The 26,195-nt window shown below is 38.9% G+C and overlaps 1 protein-coding gene across 9 annotated transcripts in view; it reads right to left on the bottom strand.

Annotated features, from left to right (window-relative positions):
* Positions 1–26,195, bottom strand: part of LOC109432788 (alpha-actinin, sarcomeric) — a 101,718-nt gene that overhangs the window by 24,651 nt on the left and 50,872 nt on the right. For 5 of the 9 annotated variants that reach the window (XM_062858702.1, XM_062858703.1, XM_062858701.1 and 2 more), the window contains exons 3-9: positions 10,645–10,806; positions 10,269–10,523; positions 10,038–10,191; positions 9,717–9,917; positions 1,270–1,355; positions 964–1,056; positions 212–741 (exon numbers count right to left, since the gene is read on the bottom strand). In XM_062858702.1, coding sequence (XP_062714686.1) covers positions 212–741; positions 964–1,056; positions 1,270–1,355; positions 9,717–9,917; positions 10,038–10,191; positions 10,269–10,523; positions 10,645–10,806 — 1,481 coding nt within the window. The remainder of the gene's footprint in view (positions 1–211; positions 742–963; positions 1,057–1,269; positions 1,356–9,716; positions 9,918–10,037; positions 10,192–10,268; positions 10,524–10,644; positions 10,807–26,195) is intronic. The other 4 variants (XM_062858710.1, XM_062858706.1, XM_062858709.1 and 1 more) reach the window with 2 other exon arrangements.

The following is a 26,195-nucleotide window of genomic DNA, read 5'->3' as shown; positions in this document are numbered from 1 at the left end:
ATGATCATCAGCTTACCGAGTTCAAAAATGCTGTAAACTAGTGTTATTTATGTGCATTGCATGTAGAAACTAAGATGACCTAGAAATCTGGTTTTATTTGCTATGCCAGTGAAATTTATGTGCAAAGCTTGATTGCAAAAATCTATGTGCGCGGCGTTTACAAACTAGATGCGAATTATTTTTAGTGTAGCACTCTATGCATGATACTTACTTCAGCTCTTGAGCAATGGCAGCAATTTGTTCAACACGATCTTGATGAGCGGCCAGATCGGACTCAAATGCTTCGTGCTTCTTCTTGAGAGCCTTGAGTTCGTTCAGCTTACAGTTGCGATAGTCCTGCGATTGCAACATTTCTTCCTTGCCCTTGGTCCAATCCTCGTGCGTATCAGCCTTGTGCTTGAATTTTTGGGCCAGATGCTCCAGACGTTCAAGGCGCATGGTTTCCGCAAGTAACCATTCCTCAAATGCCTTTTCTGCGTGTTCTAAGCCTTTCCAAGAATTCGCAATGTCGGAGACCATCTTGCCCTCTGTTGGCATGTAAGCTGGGCGGTTCGATAAACGCAGCTTGGTTTGCAAAGTGTTGAAGTTAGTTTCAAGTTTGGCCTTCTGCTCTACTCGTGGTGGCTTGTGTTTGCGTCTGTAGGTTCTGTATTCTTCCAGCTTCTTCTGTACACCTGCCAGCGTACTATCAGTTTGTCTCGAATTCAACCACGGCATAGTGCGACGAATCCATTCCAACAGCTAAATGTAAAACAAGTAATAATTAATGCTGCTCCTAATTTTGCGAACCCCAAATTATATGAAGTAACACAATAGTTGCAGGGAAGTTCTCGTTTGCTTTATATCATTGCCATTGATGCAAGTGAAGTGTACAATGCCGAGTTTATTTAATGCAAACGCACACTTTCATCAACAATCTTTGTGCTAATCTTCTATGCAGTTCATTTTTCTAAAGATACTCACATCACTAGCCAACCGCTCGTATTCTTCCATAAGTCGTTCGTTTTCTTGGTTGACCTTCAAAACTTTGCAGATTCGATTGGCAGCAGTTTCCGCCTACAGCAAAAACAATAATTATTTATTCGTATACAAGAGAATATAAAGTAAATTGGAAAAGATTTACAATTGCTTGCTATATCATTTTCCACTGTATTTTGCGTAAAATAATCCTTTATTGTGTTAATCGAAAAACAAAAAAAATCAACATACAATGATAAATAATGTTATATAAATATGAATTACCAAGCTGGTCTAAAACAACCAACCGACCTTTTGTGCGCCGCTGAAGCAATGGTAGTACGATGACACATAGGTCATGACAGCCCGTTCATCTGGCATTGCGGTATTCTGGAGATCTATTGATGCAATCAGCGAAATGTAGAAGCAAAAACACACAACAATTAGGTAGTGAAGCAAAACACACGTTCAAACTTTTGTTAGATAATAAGCGTGTATCACCCACAGACAAACGAACGAGTTGTTTCTACCGTGTGCCCATTTCAGCCCGTTTGCAATCGGCTCGTTTAGGTTTTCGGCATTTAACCCTCGAGCAGTCGCGTCTTCGACTACCTGCAGCGAAGTCACGCTCACGTTGTATTTCTATACCACAAGCGTGCATTTTTCATGGCGCGTGTACTCAGTACACGACGCGACCGCTCCCGGGTTAACGGTTTTTTTTCGTGACTTTTCACGTTCGTTTGTCTGTGGATACATTGTGAATCGACCCGTTTTATCCGCCTTACCCTGGATTCGTATGTTGCGCTACTCTCCCAAACATAAGGAGTAACCTTATTATTGAATTTGAATCAAGTATGGGTAAAAAATCCACATATTTCGGGTTTTAATGAATATTTACAGAGTGTTTTTGTTTTTTTTTTCAAATCCAAGAACTGTAGAAATTTGTAGACAGACGGTTTATTTGAAAATGTTGCCTATTTATATGATGTGAAATAATATTAGAAATATTTTAGGTTTGTTTCTCAAAGGTATTATTTCATTATTAGACCGTTTCAATACAACTTGAGCTTAAAACTATAATTGTTTGCATATTTTATTTTTAATTACGATTTTATGTAAATATTTTTTCAGTTGTGATTTCGTCATGGTAACATCTATAGTTTCGCAAAATGTATTGTAAGTTGTTGTTTTGGTTGTTTGGACCAAATTTAGCAACATTAGTTCGGTGATATTTTGTATAAAAAAACACTACGATTTTGTAGTGGTCGAGAGGGAGCATAAAAGTTTAATTTTGAAAGAAGCTTTATCGAATCAATACGTTGCGAAACGATGTCGTTTACAAATGATATCATTGCATGTTCGGATCCTTTTTTTTCTGTTCGAATGTTAATGAGCATGCATCGTGCTTCATAAGACGGAAGAGGTAACCTTGTTCAATCTAATTTACGAAGCGCAAATAGTAGAAATTGTTTCTGGATCGATTCTACACCGTGTTCAATAAGTTCTGATACAAAATCAAATTAAATTAATATCACATCTGTAATTAGGATTTAAAAAGTAAATTTATTTATTAAAAGGCCAACTAACACTGAACAAATACAGCTTATGTTTTGGGATTACTTGTCCTTTATCCTTCTCTGCTGATCGCTTATTTTTTGTAACACTCGTAAGTGTATCTCACCTGGCACGCACGCCATTTCATTGGTATTTCGTCTTATTTTAACGAGCAATCGTTTTAAGCTGAAACAAATTAGGTTCCTGTCCTTACCATTGCTAGTAGCAACTATGAACAGAAGAGAAACATATGATACTCTGTATTGGTGGAGTACGAAGCCGATTTATTTTGTACAAAATAAAACGTATATTAAGCAAAAATGTCCATTTACCTGTTTTAATGAGATTGGTTGTGTTCAAGAAGCATGGGTGCATCTTATCATGTTGATTTACACCATCCTCACTTCTGAAACGTGCTTAAATCCATATTATGATAAATTTTGTCCAAAATTTACTTTCTATGACGTTTATCTTTAATGTAACGGTAATTTTCAAGGAAATCAGCCCTAGTTGAGCATATATGCAAATTTCTTACCATATATCATGTATTGTTTTATCCTTAGTATAACCATTTGGTACAATACTTGGGATAAAAATTCAAAATTTAACCCTATTGATTCTATTTAGCTACCGAAGAATGAAAAACTTTTCGAACATTTTACTTGCGTGCCGGAGCAAACAGATTTCAAAAAACGGAAGTGTACTGCTAGGCTTGAAAAAAACTAATAGAAAACGACTCCCAAATCTCTGATTCTGACGCATTTTCTACCTGTTGATTACTAGAAATCCTCTACATAGAGATGAGCGGAAGTTACATATGTTGATTCGACAACGCTGTTTATTTTGTTTACAACAGCTTCCAACATTTGCCACAAAGCTAGATTTCAAACTTTTTGCGTGCTCTATTGTTTTGTTTACGTTTGCTAATTATATTCGAACTTTTTTTTCCAAATTTTGAAAAAAAATAACAGCGCAATCGAAGAAATCTGAAATGCATCGCAAAGAATAGCGCGAATCAAATCGGCAGAAGTAAATCAAGCAAGCAGCAACAATGAAAGTTTTTCGAGAATTAATTAAATATTATCTTCTTACTAAATTTACATATGCCATCAAATTCTCGATAATAAAAATAAATGTTTGTGATACGTTTATTGTCGATTGCAATACCGTTCAAACTGTTGGATAATCACTGAGGCCAACACTGTCCTCAAAGGACCACTGAGCTACCCAGGGGCACCGACAAATCACCGGGGGAACTTTCGGATCGCGTACGGCGGAGAACACACGGAAGCAAACACAAAGTACGTGTGCTCGTCGCGGCGGTCGGTTTATTTTATTAACAACAATCATGTACAAAACAATAACAATATACATACATTAGGCAGGGTCGGCGCAGGACAAGATGATAAACATCGCAACATATATTAGGCTGGCCCAAATATTCCAACACTCCTCCTCGATGTTGGTCATCACAATCACAAAGTCCGTTTACAAAAGTTACATTTTCACAAAGTCTTCACAAAGTTCACATTGGACAACACAGCCTACACAAAGTTCCTCCTCCTGCACCGAACACTTCTGCTTCGTCAAGTATCACACAAAGAGTCACATAGTTACACAAAGTTCTTAACACTTAGCATCGGAGTCCCTCGTCATAACAGTTATAAAAATCTTATTCTTGGTCGAACTCCTCTTCAACGGTTGCCGCTCTCCACTCTCAGGGCATACAGCTCTCCACTATGCTCCGCGACGGCTTCCACTCTTCCGCTGCGACTGACGATCTGACACCTGGATTTCACAAAGTTCACTTTTAGTCCTTCCCGTGCCAGCTTCCGGACTGACAGCAGTCCGCAGTCCAGCTCCGGACGTAGAGCACGTTCTCCACTTTCACGGTGTTAATTCTTCCGTCTCCATCGACGCACTCCAGAAAGCCTCCTCCAACACCGGCGGAACTCAACACCGAGCCGTCCGCCAAGTTCACTTGCTGCTTCACTTTATCGTCAATCTCCACAAAGAAATTTCGGTCACTGGTCATGTGGCTCGAGCAGCCACTATCCACGTACCAGGACTTCCGCTTCCGCTGATCTCCCACGCCAAAACAAATTCCCGTGTTTTTCTTCGCCACCGTCATCTTCACTTCCGGATCTCTTCTTTCTTCTTCACGAAGCATTGGGCACTCTCTCCGGAAGTGGCCCGGTTTCCGGCAATTGTAGCAAACTCGCTGTCTCACTCGTCCGTTTCGTCTGCTTCGCACATTCAGCGCCCGGTCGTGGCGCTCCTCGGACGTTTCTCCTCGCTTCTCCACCCGTCGGTGGTACTCGTCCATCAGCCGCTGCTTGACGAACTCCAACGACTGATCGGCGTCCGGACGGCTCTCCAAGGCCGTCACTAGTCCGTTGTAGGATTCCGGCAGACTCCGATACACCATCGCTACCTGTAGCGAATCTTCGATCTTCTGCCCCGCACAAGATAGCCGATCAAACAGTTCTTCGATGGAGAACAGATGCTTCTCCATATCCGCATCTTCCTCGTAGTTCAAACTACAGAGCTTCTTCAGAAGCGACACTCGCGACGTCACCGTAGCCTTTTCGTGGTACTTCTTCAGCTTTTCCCACACTTCGACAGCTGATTTTCCGTCTTTCACCAAGGCTAACTGATTGTCCTCGATATTCAGCACTATCAAGGCTTTTGCCTTTTGGTCTTCCTTCGACCACGCCGCAGTCACCGGCACTGGTTTCTCTTCCGAAACCGCATGCCACAAATCGAAAGTTATCAGCAGCATCTGAATCTTCACCTTCCACGTTTGATAATTCCGATTATCCAAACGGGAAATCAAAACTTTTTCAGCCATTTCGATTTTCTTCGTTTTCTGTTGGCGCACACTGTAGCCACGAAGGTACAGCCAACAACACACGCGAACGTACCCGACGGCGGTACACACAGACTCCGTCACACAGTCGAACACCACGGCTACGGCAACAGTTCGTTCGATTCGCGGGTCAAAATGGCACTATCTTCTTTCTTTACTTCGGCTGCGGGACAAAATGGTGCACCACAGAGTCTAGCCGGCACTGTCTTCTCCGTTCTGGGCGCCACCAAAGCCAAACAGGCGATAATTCCACCGGCCACTTTTTCACTGTCCCGATAACAGCTGTTTTTCACACACAGCAGCAGCTGATCGCACTAGCCGAACGAGTAATTAATTTTTACTCCCCCACCGACCGGCACCACAGAGAAGCAATCATCCGCGGGATGATTTTTCACACTTCGCGACTGTCCGAGCACTTTTACGGTTCTTCACCACACTGGGCCCATGATCTGTTGGATAATCACTGAGGCCAACACTGTCCTCAAAGGACCACTGAGCTACCCAGGGGCACCGACAAATCACCGGGGGAACTTTCGGATCGCGTACGGCGGAGAACACACAGAAGCAAACACAAAGTACGTGTGCTTGTCGCGGCGGTCGGTTTATTTTATTAACAATCATGTACAAAACAATAACAATATACATTAGCCTGGTACACGGTTTATATGGGAAAATCTCAAAAACTGAAAAACTCCAACTCCTGTATACTTTTTGAGTTCCATTTTGGTCCCATATCAACTGCGCAAAATTTCAGATCGATCGAAGAAACTATATTTTAGCGCCAGCCATTCTTAGTTTTTCATACGATTTACTATGGGGAGAATTTACTTCTTCATAGAAAAATCGCTTGAGGTCACCCATTGATCCCTAAAAATAAGTCGTTGAAGGATTTCTGTAGATAACTTCACGAGGAATCAGACCTCCGAAGACCGCAAAATAATGCGACATTCGTGGAAAAAGTTATTAAGCCTTTCCCGATCGATAAAATGACGAGATTTTATTATTTATTGTTATTCCTTACATGTTAAACAGCGTTAGCATGTCATTCGGTTTTCAGTCAATAACTTTTTCCTCGTGCCTTAGATCGCTTTGCGGTCTTCAGAGGGTTTGTTCCTCGCAAAATTTCCAGCAGAAATCATTCATCGACATATTTTTAGGGGTTAAGGGACAACCTGTGGCGATTTTTCTTTAAAAAAAATGATTTTTTCATTTTTTCAAAAATGATTTTTTTCATTTTTTCAAAATAGAACAAATGAAATCGCTAAATGGTTGTGTACATATAATATATACCTATTGGTATACTATTCATGACAGTACCTAAATGTCTAGGTATGATTCATTATGTCTACCTAAGGTAGTACACTGACATTTTTTTTTACGACGGTAATGGTCCCGCATAAAAAAACGCGTTATTTCCAAAAACGTCGTAAAAAACGACGTTTTTTCAAATAACGCGGTTTTTTTTAGGACGGACCGCGTAAAAAAACTTCAGTGTATAAATACTGGTGGTCATTAGACCGCACAGCAGATACTGCACAAGCCACTTGTGAAGGATATAAAAGCTATAATTTTTTTTCTTACCAATAATTTCAAAATAAAGTCAAATGTTTTATTAGTCATAAATGATCAAAATTTCATTGCTTTCGGTTTGTTGAATCCGGAGATATAACAGCTCAAAGTTGGCTATCGGATAATTATACCCTTTCTAGATTCTTTTTAACTTCGTGTAGAATAGCCCGATCTTTTCCAAATGTGGACCACTGATACACAACTAGTCGATGAACTTACAGTAAAAATTTGAGAACATCAAATTTTCGAAAACTTACAGATAGTTACAGATAGGTGAACATTAAATTTTTTTGAAAAGTGAAAATTTTACCTGTCCCAGTTATTTTGAGTATCCTCTGTAATTTTTTTCACATTCAGTTGTAAAGGGTTTTTTACACCACACATAAAACATATCGGTTTCTTGTTGAAAAGTGTGCAAGTCTTCATCGTTTACTATTTCTTGGAAGAGTTTCATGTCATCGGCATATATGAGAGCTTCAACTTTTTTTTTTTAAGAATGAAGGAAATGTCGTTGACGTACACAATAATCAATAATGGGACCAAATGAGATCCTTGAGGAACTCCAAATTAGTAATCCTACATTAGAGGATTTCTACTCCAGATGTAAGTTGAATAGGTTGAGATTTTACCCCTTTGTATTAAAGACACTGTATGCTAAAGACACGAAATCTGATGATTGTTGCTACTGATGATGATTGTCGCGTGATGACGATGATGCTGTCGGTCGAGCAATGCTTTTAAAGTGCGTTTGACAGGTCTCCTGCTCGATTGGAATGACATTGACAGCAAATTTGGAATTCCAATTGGAACATTTCGTGTCTTTGCATATAGTGTCTTTACTTTGTATATATGTAACTATTTGTTGACGGTTGGAATGGTATGACCTAAAGACACTGTATGCTAAAGACACGAAATCTGATGATTGTTGCTATTGATGATGATTGTCGCGTGATGACGATGATGCTGTCGAGCAATGCTTTTAAAGTGCGTTTGACAGGTCTCCTGCTCGATTGGAATGACATTGACAGCAAATTTGGAATTCCAATTGGAACATTTCGTGTCTTTGCATATAGTGTTTTTAGTATACCGCATTTAGTTCACCACTGGACTGCGCACTGAGTCTTCATAACTGCGAAAACGTTAATAAAACTGCGCGATTGCATCAAATCAAATTGATGTCTTCGGCGCACTATTTCTTCGATGTATGCTGAATAAGTGCTCTGAAGACACCAAGTTGATTGGATGCAATCGCGCACTTCTATTTGCGTTTTCGCACTCGTAAAAACTAGTGCGATAGTCCAGTGGTGAACTAAATGCGCTATATGACCCAACCCATTTAAGATAACCTGGACAACATCCTATTTTTTCTAGTTTAAAAAGCAACATTAGTACGTCAATTCGATCAAAAGCTTTTCTGAAGTCTGTATAGAGAACTTCTACATGATTGCCATTGTCCATGGCCGTCAACGAATAATGTATGAATTCGAGCAACTTTGTACATGTTGAACATCCTTTAAAAAATCCGTGTTGAGTGTGAGTTATTCTTCTATACATTACACATTCTACCGTGATGTTACAACGTTTTGACCAGAGCTGCGAAATATCAGATCATGTCAGTTGACTACTGATTTTGCACCACCGTCACTATCATTGTAGGCCGATCAATATCAAAGCGATAGTGACCGGCAACGACTTGATATTGACTCGCACTCCAGAGCACTATCATCGCAACTGAACTGATATTTTGGCGATTTAAGCCAAAACTCAAAATTTTTAATGACTAACATGGAAAACTTGTTATTCTGTACCCCATATTCGAAATTCATCACGGTAAGTAAGTGTTTGTTTTGATTTTTAAACGAATATTAAAGATGGCCTATCAGTGATATCTACCCGCCGTCACAATCAGTCCATTTTTTTATTCTTCAATCACTTAACCTAATTTACAGCTCTATTGTCCCTAGCGTGAGCGAATCCAATTGGAAGCTGTTCATACACTTTGTACAGCGCCTAAATGTATTATATTTTAATTGTACTATATCGAACTGGTTTCCGTTGCGCTGCTTTCACTTTCTACCCTATCATGGTAGAATGATGAGCACGAGGATGTTGATGTGTGGCTGTTCCTGTTTCCAGTCCGATTGGGGGTCCTTTATGGGTTGCCGTTCGCCGATGTCCAAGTATTCGGGTTCATTTGAGCCATGGGCTCAGAAGAGGGTCAGTGTCAGCTGCTCTCAGGGGGAAAGAGCAACTGACGACAGTGCCGGGGCTGGGTTCGAACCCAGACCATCTGCTTATGAAGCAAACGTGTAGCCACTACGCCACGGGCCCCGGCAACAATCAGTCCATTTGTGATGGAAAAAGGAAAGTGACGGTGACTCAACAGAACACACGCTGACTTGGATCGCAGTCAGCCTATCAAAATCGGCGGTTCGCCTTCCATTGATAGTGACAGAGAGCAACTCTGGTTTGAACACTTTTTGGCCAGATTTTTTACTATGGCTCATAAATGCGTACCGTAAACCTGAAGCATTTTTGCATATTCGGATTCCGATTCGGATCCAGTAAATATGATCAGTTGAACATTTCATTTTCATTGGAAAAGCTTGCTTAAAATAGGAAATACCTACTACAAATCTATTACTTTACTGATTGTGTCCTATGAGTTCTATGAGATATGAATTTCTGGTGAATGGTTTACGGAGAAATGTTATTTATTTATACAGTGACATGCTAAACACACACAGCAATAAAAGGGATTACCTACTGTCAAAGAAAGTACCCATTCTTATGCTGGTTGATATTAACCAATATTTGTTAGTCAAATCCAAATAACACAACACTGAGACAGTGGAATTGACGCTAATTTTCCTATATCCAACCTGCTGAGCTCCTTGGAAAGCATGATAATAACACGACACATAAGTCATAATGGCACGTTCATCTGGCTTTGGAGTGTTGATCAAATCTAGATAAAAATGTTGTAAAACATATTACCATCACCAATTATGCACAATCAAGCAAATTATGTTGCATTGTTCAGTGTTTTCTTTTACTAATCATTAATAATTAGAAATATAGCACTCACCGTCCGGGTCCAACATGCGTGGAATATCCAGGAACTTTTCGGCTACGTCGAACGCTGTATTCAAATTCTCGAGGGGATTGTCTTTCGAAAGTTTGGAATAATCTATCAAATCGGGTCTGTGACGATGAATCAGTGCGCAGAACGCTAGACCGTCCTATTGAAGAGAAATGTAAATAACTAACGTTATATAAATGTTTCAAAATTTTGTTTTCCGTAGTCAGTAGTTCTTACCTTGAAACTGAGATGGAAGTTTTGAACGTTAACATTCTTGTAAGGGGCAGTTTTGCGTTGACACCAAAGCAGCAGACCTTCCTTGGCTGTCATTTCCTCCACTGAAATGTCCTGAATGGCGAACCGGAGAATGATTGTCCAGATCATACCCAGTGTCATTTTCAAATTGCCATCGACGATTTCTTCTGCTCCAATGGATACTAGTTTCACACCTTTAGATGCGATGAAATCCAATGCCTTGTTAACGTTGGCAATCTAGCACAAAACATATTTCAAAAACTACTGTTAATGAAATGTGTAAATACTGAATATACACTAAACAAATGTCCGAACAAGACATAAATGTAGTTTCAAACTGAAAATGACATTTATTTACCTTATGGAAACGCATTTTACCGCGGTCTGGCTTTGGTAGGGTTTCGCCGGAAATGACTTCCAGCAGCAGCATGAGTTTGAGTCCATTGCGAAAATCGTCTTCAATGTTTTCGATTGATGTACCGGCCTTTCGAAGATGACTATTACACCATGCAGTGAAGGTCTGGAATTGTAAAAACATAATATGTAAGTATAAAACAATCTAGGCAGAAGAAACAAAACATCCCTGCGCCTGCCGTTCAGTTTTGAAAGTGGTATGACCAGCGTCCTGCCAACTTGGTCAAAATTTCAGGTCAGGTAAACTAGTTAAGGGTAAAGTGTCTCGAGTATACCAAAGTGGCGAATCCTGGTCGTTGTGACAGGTCTCCTGCTCGATTGGAACTATGGCGATGACATTGAATCGATGTTCCAATTTGTTTAATCCAGGCTCGTTAGTTAAGGGTAGTTCCAGTATTACACAATATATTATTCGTGCAGTTGAAAATCGGAATCAGTACGACTGCAGCGATCGACACGCTCGGTTGTGTTCGCGGCGTGCTCAACAGAAAGTAAACTCTAATTGAGTATGGTATGTGGGGGCAAGATGGGTCAGGGGGCAAGATGGGTCAGTACCGTTTTCAATCGCACAATAGAAGTTTTGAATCTTTCAATAATTTTCCCAGATGAACGACGGGGATACACAAAAAAGTGGTATATTGTTTTGAAAATTCTATACGTTCCTCGCACAGAAAAAAAAAATAAAATATTTTTTCGTTATAGGGTCTGGGACCTACTCCTTATGCTATACATTCCATATAACTACGTGTATTGTGTAGACGGAGCAAGATGGGTCACCCTAATTTTTCGGTATGTTTGCATAGTTTTTGAAAATGTTTTATTTTTCATGGAAAGGCTATTCTGTGACCTACATTATCGAAGCGATAAGAGCACTGAAAATTTGAGAACATATTTTTTAAATTTTCCTTCAAAAAATATAGGTTTTCAAAGTCCGTTTATGGCTACCCGAACAAAAATCTTCTAGTTCTGAGAATAATCTACCGATATGTTTCAACACTTTCTTCATGTAATCTGTACGTCTATGAAGCTTAGATGTATAGAGAAAAACTAGAAGATATAGTATTTTTTGTTGGAGGAAAATCGAGTTTTCTTATAGCTGACCCATCTTGCCCCCGTTAAAATGAGGTGGGGCAAGATGGGTCAAGTTTTGAAAATTGTTTGTCAAGACGCAGGTTTCAAACTTTATAACCTTTTTATACTCTTATATCATAGCTGACTAGTGTATCTGAGAGTCGTGGTAGAATACAGAGAAATGCGATTTATATTCAGAAAGTTATAGGGATCCATTTCTTAGGTGACCCATCTTGCCCCCACTTACCATATAAACCAAACTGGCAATATAGCGCTAGTTCGCTGCGCCATTTTTCGTTCTTTGTTAAGGCGACATCCATTTATTACGTAACGCTAAAATCGACATTTTTCGACTCCCCCTTCCCCCTCCGTAACGCTTTTTTGTATGAGAACCTGAAATTTTTTGTATGGGCCGTAACGCTCGGTCATACTCCCCCCTCCCCCTAGAGCGTTACGTAATTTGTGGACGGCGCCTAATACAAAGAGCACCTAGAAGGAAGAAGAAGAAAATAGGAATTTTTGACACGCGAAAATTGATTTTTCTCCTAAACCGTATGTCGGACGTACGTCGGGCACAGTGCGCTGGATAGAGGGTCAGGTCCGCTGTCCAGCGCACTACAGTGTATCAAACAATTGTCCATACAGTAACTTTTTGGTCAACATAATTTTTCATTTAAATGTTTACAACTTTTTTATACGTCAATCAAAAACGCTGAAATTTTGACCAATTATAACCGATATATTAAAGCTCCATTGATAAAGTTTTGAGCGAGATCGAATAAGTTTTCTGAAAATTATAGAACTTTAAGTAAAACTTAAAAGATTTTTGAACATTATATCAGTAACAAATTTTGAAAACGACGTATAATCAATGATGTAGCATTGATTATACGTCGTTTTCAAAATTTATTATTGATATCTCAATATGTACTTGATGAAACTTTTTCAATTTTTTTTTTGTGTTACAGCTTATAGCTAAGGTTTTCATATGCAGCTTCGTTTGAGGTTTTATATTCACTACAAAAAATATGAAAAATCTATATAGGGTGGAGCGGGGCAAGATGGGTCACCTAAGGATGGATCACCATAACTTTGTAAATACAAATCGTATTGGTTTGTATTCGTCTGCCACTCTTTAATACACTAGTTAGCTATGCTAAAAGTCGATAAAAAGTTTATTAAATATAAAATATGATGTTAAACAAGCCGTTTTAAAAAGTGATCTATTTTGCGCCGTGAAAAAAGTGCTGGGCAAGATGGGTCACCTTTTAAGTAAGTCACATTTTCTCAACGAAAAACGTCAAAATATAAGATTTGTTCCGTATTCATATATGCTCCATATCCATACTGAATAAACAAGAGCTACTAGTAAACCTTTTATAAATTTATTTGGAATATAAAAAAAACTTTACGATTTGAGTGGCCCTAAGGCAACTTGAAAATTGATGTTTTCACTAAAACATTATCATAATTTTATGTTATAATTTTGAGCGTTCATTCCGCTTGATTGAAGTCCTTTATGAGATAGTCTTGTAATAAAAAATAATTATCATTTGAATGCTCTAAAAATACGTTCAAAATTGAAGGTGACCCATCTTGCCCCGCGGCCGATTATATGGAGATTATATGGAATGTATCGCTTAAGGCGAAACTGGAAGCATTTCCTCACTTTTTGGGTTTTGATTTTTTATTAAATAACGAAGCAATATTTCCAAAATCAGTTTTCGTGCACATGTAGAGTATTGATTAAGGTATCTTCTGAATTTTTTCTGTAGTGGAAAATGTTTTTCGTTTTTGCAGAAACCATTTTTGAACAATATTTCACGAAAAAATGGTTTCTGCAAAAACGGAAAACATTTTCCACCTCAAAAAAATTCAGAAGATACCTTGATCCATACTCTACACGTGCACGAAACCCGATTTTGAAAATATTGCTTCGTTATTTAATAAAAAATCGAAAACCGAAAAATTGAGAAAATGCTTCCAGTTTCGCCTTAAGAAAAATGGCTAAAAAACATTTTATTTTTTATTTCTAATGAGAGTGAATAATTTTTCAATCAATATCCCAAACTTTTGTATATTTATGCTGGTCATGTAACAAAATTATTAACATAATCAAAACAAGAGTAATGCGCCCGAAAATGACACTGACCCATCTTGCCCCGCAACCCATCTTGCCCCGCGACCCATCTTGCCCCGCCCCACCCTATGTTCAGAGTGTCATTTGGAAATTTATCATATTTTGATCAATAAAAGTACCAAGTGTTTTCGACTTTTTTAAACTCTCCTAATGTAATATTTTTATACAGGACCTACTAAACTACATATGAAGAGTAGGTCCTATAGATTTTTCGTCAGTTAATGCACTTTTTTTGGTGGAAAACGTTTGGCAAATTATATGTGCAAAATATGGTAAATTTTTAAACATTGTCAACTACATAAGTACATTTTTCATATTTTTTGTAGTGAATATAAAACCTCAAACAAAGCTGCATATGAAAGCCTTAGGTATATAATGCACTTTTTTTGGTGGAAAACGTTTGGCAAATTATATGTGCAAAATATGGTAAATTTTTAAACATTGTCAACTACATAAGTACATTTTTCATATTTTTGTAGTGAATATAAAACCTCAAACAAAGCTGCATATGAAAGCCTTAGGTATAAGACGTAACACAAAAAATATTGAAAAAATTGCATTGAGTACATATTGAAATATAATGTTTTAAAAATGTGTTCAAAAATCTTATAAGATTTACTAAAAGTTCTATAACTTTCAGAAAACTGCGATCTCGCTCAAAATTTTACCAATGGAGCTTTAATATATGATTCATGATTGCCACACGATATACGCATGCAAAATGGTCATTGGCAGAGGAAGCTCTCAGTTAATAACTGTGGAAGTGCTCATAGAACACTAAGCTGAGAAGCAGGCTTTGTCCCAATGAGGACGTTACGCCAAGAAGAGAGAGAGAGAGAGAGTGTGGGGAAACCTCGGGTTTCAACCGCGACGACAATATTAATCACCTAATTCTCGACCTAATCAACAATGAGCCATTTTACGAAGTGACAACAATGTTGATGATGATATTGATTTTTACGGGTTATTGGACGCTACCTCCTGTCAAAGTTCATTCATAAAATCGGCTCGTAAAATGGACTATGTCTGCAAAACGGTTAGTCGATAAGGAGAGCGTCCAACATAGCTCTGGTCTTCACAAGTTCCTACTTTATGCTTCCACGGGTCAAGCGATGGCAAAGACCATCAACTAAGAATTGTGTGCTTAGCTGGTAACGCAGCCGGGGCACTGTTATCCTTCTGACTTCAGCTAGATTGAGGAGGTACGTCACAAGTGTCTGTTCACGATTGAGGAGGTACGTCACAAGTGTCTGTTCACCAAGGAGGTGCGGCTCAAACAGCGTCTGTTCTAGCATCCAGCGGCTGAGTATAAGGTGGCAGCCCCACCACGGTGGATAGGGGAGCTTAGGCCAACAACCTACTGTTCGAAACCCAAAAACCGTTACAGACACCGAAAATGAAAGATTACGAGCTGATTCAACGGCAACGACTATAAGCGCGAAACAACGGATAAGAGTTGGAACTTGGAATGTATTAACCCTTACCCAGCAGGGTAAACTCGTACAATTAGCCAATAAGGCATGCCGTATGAAGCTTGAGATCCTAGGACTCAGCGAAGTCCGTTGGCCGAACTTTGGAGAACACAGATTGACGTTGAGTCAAATGCTATACTCGCTGCGCTCATGGTCTCGCAGAAATGAGCGAAAACGGAGAGCTGTTTGCAGAGTTTTGTGGCAACAATGACATGGTGATTGGAGGATCGCTATTTCCTCATCGACCAGTGTACAAAGTGTCATTGGTTTCTCGTGTTGGCGACGTTGGCGTCACGGAAAATCAAATCAACCACATCTGCATCAGCCGGAGACGGAGCCTTCTTGATGTGCAGAACAAACGTTGCGCCGACATAGCGTCCGACCGTCATCTCCTAATCGGCGAGATCCGACTGCGCATTGCTGGGATCCATCGACAGGAGGAGAAAGTCGGGCACCGGTTCAACACACGCCGACTGGAAGACGCTGCGGTAAAAACTTGAAAAGGTCCTTTGTCGAGGGGCTAGAGAACCGTGCTGCGGATATTCCAGAAGGTGGAAGCGTAGAAGATCAATGGAACGCTATCAAGAACGCCTTCATCGCCACCGTCGAAAATAATTTGGGAGAGCTACACACACCGGAGAAAGCAGTGGATCACAGATGATACCTGGAGGAAGATAGAGGAGCGAAGGAACGCCTATGCCGCGCGCGATAGAGGGAGCAAAAACACGAGGAGCCAAAGTCGTAGCCCGTCAGCGCTATTCGGCTATCGAGAAGGAAGTGAAACGCTCATGAAGACGGGGAAAAAGAGTGAGGGCGGACTCGCTAGCCGACGAAGACGAGAAAGCCGCAAACACTGGCAACATCCGTCTCCTTTACGATGTTTCACGTCGCCTTAGTGAAACCAAGATGAATGCTACGATACCCGTGAAAGACACGTCTGAACAGTTTTTTTTTTATTCCTTGTTGGGTATCTAAGAGCATCGCCACGGGAGTCCTCATCGCTATCCCTATTATACCACTCCTTGTTGGGAGCTACTTTAGGATAGCACCCCGCCTTTCCACCAGTGGTTTCTATTTTGGGTTTAGGGACTTGAAAAACATATTGATTTAAGTCGAGTCAAGTACAAGACACTGAAGACGACCTTACAGTTGAGGTCGAAATACGTATCTGTCAAAGGATGCAAATTCTTAGTGGAATTCAAAGGAACCGTACTTAACCCGATTTTCATTTTATTTACAGATATTCCCCTAACAAGCCCAGGTTAATCATCATCATATTGATTTTCCACCGTGCGTTGCTAAAAGTGGTCTTTACTTTTTATAGGACGTAGTACAAACTGAAACAACTTAAATATGTCCTTATGGTTTTTGATGAATCCTGCATAAAATCACAAAGGCACAAAGGGTCACAGACAAACACACGCAACACTTCTAACATTTCGTCACAGACAAGCAGACGTCTCCGGTCTCCCTCTAGTCATTTGTTATCGTTTTATTTTTTAAAGAATATTTAAATCAAATATTCTGTAGGGGAGCATCCATTAAGTACGTCACGCTAAAATTGGGAATTTTTGATCCCCCTCCTTCTTCGTACGGGTTTTTCCTATACTTAATACATTGCTTGTCACACTTTCACAACCCCCCCCTAGGACCATGACGTACTTAATGGATGGCCCCTAGTTTGCTAATTGTTCGCAGACGGCGCTCACATAATTTTTGCTCCTGTTTGACGTTTGCTCACTACCGGCACCTACACGCAGAAAAATGAGGCTTGTTTAAAACAATAAAACGCATGGTTGATTTTCAAACTGAGCATTTACTTATTCCAAAGTTATATTTCTTTGTTCTTACTTATAGTGTATCGATCAAAGCAACCAATTCCCATCATTCCATATAACGTTAATATCTTCATTTGTTTCAACAAAATTAGAACCATAAACATGGCCCGGAAGCACTCACACATCTTTAAAATTCTTACCCCAACATCGCCACAACGAAGAAAGTGTAGCAAATCCATCACTCCAACTTCCAAGTGCAGTTTTGGCCGTGATGGATAACGCGCAGGTGCTCAAGACAGCATTCAGAACAAGTTGGTCGGTTTCGATGTTTTGCCTTTTTTTATTCATTTTCGCTTCCATCCGCTTGCCGAGTGTCTAAAAAAAGATTTCCGTGCTGCCGCAGGAGCTGCCGTCACCAACACAATCACATTCCGGCTTTGTTAGTTGCAAAAGTGCAGTCGTTTAAAACAATCTGTTATTTTATGTTGGAGCTACCAATTATCTGATTGTTCTAACAAACTGTCGAAAATTTCGGAAAACGAAAATATTTGTATTATCAAACAATGGAAGAGTTCAGTTTAAACTAGAAATCAGTTTGTCGCTATAACAAACTGAAAAATTGGTTGATTTGAACTATAATTTAATTGTTTTTACAATTTATTTTTCTGCGTGTACTGAGCGTTTTGTGAAATAGCGTGTTTGACATTGGGGATTATGTTTACATGACGATGATTTTAATAGCAATTTCTTTCAAGTGATACGTTTACTATTCAAAATCATAGTCGCGGAAACATATTTACCCAATCTAAAAGGACCTAGAAAAGGACTGAGTTTGGCTATAGAGTGGCCAATCATAAACTAGGTGACAATAGTGAGCGAATGTAAAACTTGAACAAAAACGCTGCGAGCGCCACAGATGAGCAGTTGGCCAACTATTAAATTTTTAAATAAACCGTTGAATCGGTGTACGTGGGAATTACTAGTGTTGTGTCTATTTGTTTGTGATAGGGTTCTGGAAAACATCTAGTCACGTAAGACAAAGTGCATCAATAATCAGCTCATGCTTTATTGATCCACTGCTATTCATTTTCCATACCACTGCTCAGCTCACTTCACCGCAAAATATGAGCATGAACATGAGCATGATTGACCGCCCGCGGTTGCTCCTCTGTTATTGCAAGGACAGCTGCATTTACACAAAGAACCAACAGATAATGCTTGGGACTAGCCTTCTCCTCATTGTGTAAATGCTGGCATCCCAATACTTTTTAAAAAGCAATACCAGCGCCGGCCGCGTCCGAATGCAGGTCAATTGAGGATAGGGAAGGAAGTGATGACGTGATTCTCGCTTAGGCCAATAACCGAGGAATTCTCTGCGTTACTACGAGTAATCACTAGGAGTTTGGATACGGGAAGGGATGATTTGTTTTGGTAAACAAATTGCTACAATCACCAGACCGATTCTTGTTTTGCTACAAACGATGCACTCGCAAAAAATTGAATACGTCCTCACATACGCGACATGTCAGGGAATAATGTCCACCGCACAATCAATTCGAGAAAACAAAACCGCATCTACTGCTAGCTGGCGTCGTACGGCTGATCCCGGATACCACACTCACGCCCCGATCACTGTATTTTAACTACCGGATGGTTTCCAGATATTTCATTTTTTTTTATATCAAAAATAGTTTGCGTAAAACGAGGTTCGCGAAAATAAGAAACGGAAGAAACACACATCAACACCCGTGAAATTACGAAACTGTACTCGAAGAAGTAGAACACGCGAAATTACGAAACTCGGCTCGAAGAAATCGACGCGGACACCGTGGTCTACCTGCCACTGAATCGTACGGTAATCTTAATCTTTCTAAAAAAGAGATGCTTTACCGTTTTGATCGCTGCTTGTAAATCTGAAATAGAAAATAGTATTAAATGGTGATACGCTCACAACAGTTATATTTATTGTAAATTGTGTTATTTACACATAGGACAAATTTACCTGCATTCCTCTGAAACAAACGATACATTAGCAGTGAAAAACAAATTACAAAAATAGAATAAAAAACAATTAATAAACAAAAACAAACAGTAAAAAAAGGTAAACCAAATCTTGATCTTGCATTTGAATTAACCAGACTGGAAAATAGCAAGATCAAAATTTGGTATAGTATGGTAGATCTTACGCCGTAACGCACCATTCCAAGGTGATCTACCCACGTTACGGGTTACTCACTTCACCGCAAAATATAAATAGAGAAAGTGACGTCACACAAACCATCGGAATAACAACTTAATGCAAGATTTGAGTGGGTCCCCAAATGTGGGAACCCATCGCTAATCCCATGTCGCGTCCGTATTTTTCATTCCCGTTTAAATACCACCGGTGTGAACATGGGTCGCTATTCAGGGCCCGGAAATAGGGATAGGGACCCAGATAGGGACGCCCGTGGCGATGCTCTAAGTCACTGCGACCAGTTGTTAGATCTATAAGCTATTTTCTGAGACGTGCTACCGATGGGCCGCTCATTGTTATTGTTTACATTTGATGTTTTTGTTTTCACGAAAAGTAGCATAACATGTGGTGAGCGCCAATCAGATTTTTGCTGACAGAAATGTTTTGATTTCTAATGTGGCATGTATCAATCCCCCGAGGTGCATGATATCACTAGCAGATAAAAAAAACCTCCCCACGGTCTACGGATATTGATTATAGTGGGCGGATTGACGCATTTTTGCAGATGAATGAACCCCGTTTATTTGATGGGCCTGTATCACATGTTATGCTAGCGAAAATGTAAATAAATGGGCCCAGCGGTTGGACTTCAAAACTGGAAAACATTCAAAAAACAGCTGATTTGAAACGTCTCATAAAATGCCTTATTGTGACATATGCCCCAGTCGCAAAAGCGACATACACTACCCGCCATTAATATGGAATCACATAGAGTAAAGTGGGGCAAAAGTTTGAGTGGGGCAAGAGTTTCTTTTGAAGTTTTTGAGCTTAATTCAAATTATATCTGTCGGGTGTCAAGGTTGTTCGAAGCCTTTTTGAAAAAGAGTCTTTCACTCCAAAAATTATGGAAATTGATCAATAATTCGAAAAGTTATGACAAAATGTTGGTTTTTGATCAAAAAAATTGTAGTATGCGATGGTCCTTCCAACGCATGGAATGGAATTGTAATAAAATCGAATTCGATATTTTATTTTGGGGCGTAACTAGGTATATTTTGAAGATTCTTTAGCCCTTAAACGCGCAATGTTGTTTTAAAACAACATACCTAAAAACGCTCCAAAATAAATGACCTTCACTTTTATTATTAATTATTAATTTATTTTTTAAATCAGTTTTTTATTGTAGTGCGCCTTTAAGGCCTCTTAGCGTGTCATCGCAAAATGGCTTCTTCAAAATCATTGACCGAAATCAACTTTACACAACATTGCACCAATACATATTTGTAAAAAATCGACGCTTATCTTATTCTATAAAATAATCAATTTCACACGAGATATCCGGCATAAAAATGTATTCACATGACTTCAAATACAAGCCTCTTTCCAAGTAATCACGATTACTAAGCATTATTTCACTCGAAAGTAGAAATTTTTAACGATTTGTTTCGAACGCACTCAAAATGTGGTCGGCGGTGTTTACCACCCACCGCAGTACCAACGACGACGACGGCAGCGCGGTGATGACTTTTGGCGCGCACAATCATCGATCATTGCACGCAGTGATGTCGATCCTGCTGGGCAAAGCATCAATGAAATTGATCGAAATCAAGTAAAAAATCCAGTCAAACACATTGGTTATGCGTCATAAAATCAAAAATAATTTGTGGGGTGATAATTTTTTAACTTTTTTACCACAATTGTTAGTGAAATAAGCAAAGCATTATAATTTACGAAATCTTCACCAAGCGGTCCGCCAGCACTGCTGTTGCAGCAAACATAAACAGTGGGAGAGCGTACCAAAATAATTCGATCATTTCTAGCTTGTTACATAAGAAATCTAACATTTTTCGTGACATTTGGATATGTTTCCTTGTTATTCATTGAAGTAGAGTAGTTTACTGCTTGAGTTGCTTTCAAATGATTCATATTCTCGAAATGTTTACATTGGAGGTACCGAGACAAAGAGGTGCTATTTTTGTTTGTTTGTTTATGGAATTGGTATAGAAAGGCTACACAACTACTATCGTGCTTGATGATTGTTTGGAATAAGAATCAAATAAGAAGAGTAAAATTTGAACTGACACGCTAAGGGGCCTTAGTTAGATAATATTTGAATTTTCTGTTCTTAAATTCAATTTGATACAACCAAGAGTGAAAATTTTTGACATTCATATCAAGCTTACTTCGATCCTAGAGATGGTCGGGTTTCAGATTTTACAGACCCGAACCCGACCCGTACCCGAACAATTTTCAATTTCAAAACCCGGACCCGACCCGTACCCGAAAATTTTTTGTTCCGTCAAACCCGGACCCGACCCGAACCCGAAAAATTTTCGTCGATCAAACCCGAACCCGACCCGAACCCGAAAAAAAAATTGCCAATAAACCCGACCGAAACCCGAGTTAAATAATAATCATTAAATGTATCGGATACAACAAATAAAACATTTTTCTGAATACTGATTTATCTACATTGGTATCAAACCCGACTTGAACCCGACATTATTCAAACCCGACCCGACCCGTACCCGAGAATTTTGAAATTGTTTAAACCCGGACCCGACCCGTACCCGAGCTTTTTTCAAATTTCCAAGCCCGAACCCGACCCGTACCCGTCAGGTTCGGGTTCGGGTCGGGTTTCGGGTTTGAAAACCCGATACCCGACCATCTCTATTCGATCCAACCATAAAAGAAATCAGTGTCGGTAAGATACGTCACGGAGGGGTGATTCAAGATTTATAGCAAGCCTAGCGTAAAAACCTGGATATGGCACTGGATTGTTTCGATTTTGTGTGGGATTTTGATATTTCTTGGCCTTGTTGTTTACAAAATTCTCGTAAGAGTGAAAGAGAAGGAGAGAATTCCATGCAGTTCCCTATAGACATCCAATTTTAATCAAGCAACTTTGTCTGCTCTAATATATGTAACCTATAATAATTAAACGTGTCTTGAAACCTAAAACAATCTCACTGATGCAATATTTTTTCAATGACGAATTATGTCTCCCTCCTTATATAATACTTCAAGTTCACCTGTTGCAAATATATATAATTTCACTGAGTAAAAATAAATTTTACCACCAAACACACTCATAGCTCTACGGCGAAGCGCCTATCATTGAAAAGTTGAACGGCTAATTATAGCGTTCACGTCTATAACCATCTGGAAGTTTACTTTCGTTCTTTTCAGTTAGCATAGCGTGAACACTATCGAGCAAAACCAACCTCAGACATCTGCTTGGCCTAAAAATAGTTACGCACATATCTAAACAATTTAACTGACACATAAACAAATTTTCTGGCACCAAATAGCTTACCACTCGCATTCGTTCATGAGATGCTTCAGTTGCTAGAAAATATAAACAACCGGCCGATTAGTCACTCGGGTTTAATCAAATCGAGCAGCGCTCAGGTGTGTGCTCTGAGAATTGCATTCTATATGTTATGTATGTAGTTATGTTAAAGTGACCAGACGTCCCGGATTGTGCGGGACAGTCCCGGATTCAAGCTAGCCGTCCCGCACTGCAAAGTGTCCCGGAAATGTCCCGGATTTCAACAATTAAAATGTCGTTTTCTTGACAAACATGTTGAATTGTTTCTGTTCTTTTGAAAATGAATCTTCAGAAAAATGTTAATAGCAAAAACAAAGTTTAACCAGGCTTACAATTGTTTTAGAATTTTGAGGATTTTAATCTGACATTGTGATAGGCAACTTTTTTTCTCCCACAAAAAAAATCAACATGCTGTAACTTTTTATAGAGTGCATCAAAAAATCTCAAATTTTGACTGTTTGTCAACCTATTATGTGTGCATCATTGGTACAAATTTGGGCTCGATCGATTAATTTTTCGCGAAGTTAGAACCGTTCGCGTAAAACACTATTTTTTAGACAACTCATTTTTTTTAACTATCATATCTCGGAAACCAGTGAACCGAATTGAATGATTTTTTTTACGTTTATCAACAATATATTGATACTTAATACGACGTTATAAAATGTAATATTTTCTCACGGCGAATTAAGTTATATCGGGTTGAAATTTTTACCCAAATAGGCTCTAATATTGTACATGGATTTGCTAACTGAACACGACGAATCAGAACCGTCGTTTTTGGAATCGCCGTTTGAATCGCCGTTGGAATCGTCGTTCGATTGCAGCAACCAAACTGACACATCGCTTTGACATATTTAACGTAGGAGCAACACGTGCGTGAGATTCTCTCTCTCGGTTGGTTTGGTTTGTTTTGTTTCAATCTGACATTTCTTTTATGCTGCTCATGCTGCCGATGCTGCCAGCTGATGGTGGCAAGGATGGAGGAGCATAGTCGGAGGGGTGCTCCAATGCGTTTTCGGAAGAATTCGTCGAGATAAAAAGTTTTCGTTATAAAAAATATGGGAAACTCTAGTTTAAAAGTTCAGCATTAAACTTTTCAATGCGTGTTACATATATTATTTTACAGAGAATCAGTCTAGAGGTCGTTTAGCGTAATAAGAGCATTAACATAAAAGTCTATAATTTTACAAGAACGCATTGAGACGTCCCTTGAAATTAAACGGCGATTCCCAACCAGCTCAAGCAAATTCCCTTGGAATTCATCTTCGAAGTAAAATCACAATATATCTGATTAGAGATAATTTGATAACAGAAGTGGAAAATCTTTGAATATCTATACTAAAATGTATTGACATTGATGTAAAAAAATACATTTTTTCGAGAAAAGTCCAAAAAGTGTCAATTTCTTCTTCTTCTTCTTCTTCTTGGCGTAACGTCCTCACTGGGACAAAGCCTGCTTCTCAGCTTAGTGTTCTATGAGCACTTCCACAGTTATTAACTGAGAGCTTCCTCTGCCAATGACCATTTCGCATGTGTATATCGTGTGGCAGGCACGAAGATACTCTATGTCCAAGGAAGTCAAGGAAATTTCCTTTACGAAAAGATCCTGGACCGACCGGGAATCGAACCCGTCACCCTCAGCATGGTCATGCTGAATACCCGTGCGTTTACCGCCTCGGCTATATGGGCCCCATATCAATTTATGATAACTTTTTTCAACGTTTAAAAAGTACCTATGTTTTAATAGTTTGTGAAGCATTCACATAATGTTAGTGTACGTTCAAAATTTCATTCAATTCGGTTCACTGGTTTCCGAGATATGACAGCTCAAAAATGAGTTGTCTAAAAAAAGGTGTTTTACCCGAACGGTTCTAACTTTGCGAAATATTAATCAATCGAGCCCAAATTTGTACCAATGATGCACATATAATAGGTTGACAAACAGTCAAAATTTGAGATTCTTTGATGCGCTCGATGAAAAGTTATAGCATGTTGAACTTTTTTGTGAGAGAAAAAAAAGTTGCCTATCCGAAACATTTTGGCCATCCCAAGGCCATCCCCTGTATGTGGTTTATGTTGCAAGAAATGGAGAAACCAACAACACTGTTGTCACATAACATAAGTGGAACTCTGGCTCCGAGTTCGTACGCTGGTATACAGGGCATCAAAATGTCAAATGCATTATAACATTATTGCCATACTATTTTTCAGTATGCACTGCGAATCCGGCATTACCCTTTAATAAAATAAAAAGTACCCTCTTTTTGCTAGTACAGGTCGGACTCGATTATCCGGAGTCGGGTTCTGGCGCTTCCCGAAAAAATATCTCGCAAACGGAATCCTGTAAGAAGCTGAAATTTTGACTTATCACAAATCAAAGTTGGCTTGACAACATGTCAAAATTTCAACTTTATAGAGCATTCCGTTTCCCAGATATATGCTTGAGAAACAACCGAACCTGACTGCGGATAATCGAGTCACCTGTATATGAAGCTGTCAAAATAAAGGGTACTTCAAAATTTTGAACAAAGGATAGATTTTGCCCACTTTCAAGTTTCAAGTGTTTCATTAAAGGGTGAAAATTCTGTTGAGATCAGTTTGTATTCGAACACATTCGAAGCTTGCACTTTTTTGTTCGAATTCAGATCGTGAGGTGTATTTATTTAATCTATATATATATATCTATCTATCTATATCTATATATCTATATATATAAAAATGAGTTTGAGTTTCCTTTGAGGCAACAAAACTCAAGAACAGCTGAACCGATCTGGATGACTCTTGCACGGTTCGGTTCGTATTTGTCGTGGCTGTGTTTATATGTACAAAAAGTTACGAAAATCAGCTAGAAAAGTAAGAAAATTGAATAATTTTGATTTTTCATGAGCTGGGAAGGAAATCAACACGATCGAAATGAAATCAATCTAGAGTGCGGGGATGTTATGAGCTCAACAGTTGTCAAACCACTACAGCTTGGCAAGACAACGTTTGCCGGGACAGCTAATATAAAAATGAGTTTGAATTTCCTTTGAGGCAAAAAAAATTTCCCGATTCTGAAATATAATGATTTACAGTGAAAATTAAACGTAATCTACTAAGAAACATTTAAGTAGCTTTTTAAAAAAAACCGATTCTGAAAAATGATTTACAGTAAAAATTAAACGTAACCTACTAAGAAACATTTAAGAGAAATAATATTGAATATTTTCAAATCCTTGGATTTAACATAGTGTTCATATGACCCTGAAAATAAGTTTATAACTAATTTACTAAATATTTAGCTATAGCTTATAAGTCGTGTGTTGTTTGATCTGATTGTCTCGTATCCAATGATGGGCATTGAAGTTACGACATCTTCATTAAAAATTCGTTAAATTTATAGATGACATCTAGTACTAATTATGCAGTTATTTCAGAATACAATAATAAAGAGGATAATCATAGGGGGGCGAAATTCCTACAGAAAACACTATGATTGTAGGATTTGTTGAACGAATCTAATAATAAGTGGATTTCTTAGTAAT

The sequence above is a fragment of the Aedes albopictus genome, chromosome 3 (genome assembly GCF_035046485.1).
Source record: "Aedes albopictus strain Foshan chromosome 3, AalbF5, whole genome shotgun sequence".
NCBI classification, from domain to species: Eukaryota; Metazoa; Arthropoda; class Insecta; order Diptera; family Culicidae; genus Aedes; species Aedes albopictus.
The sequence above is the reverse complement of the archived record's forward strand: the minus strand, read 5'-3'. Positions and strand labels throughout refer to the sequence as shown.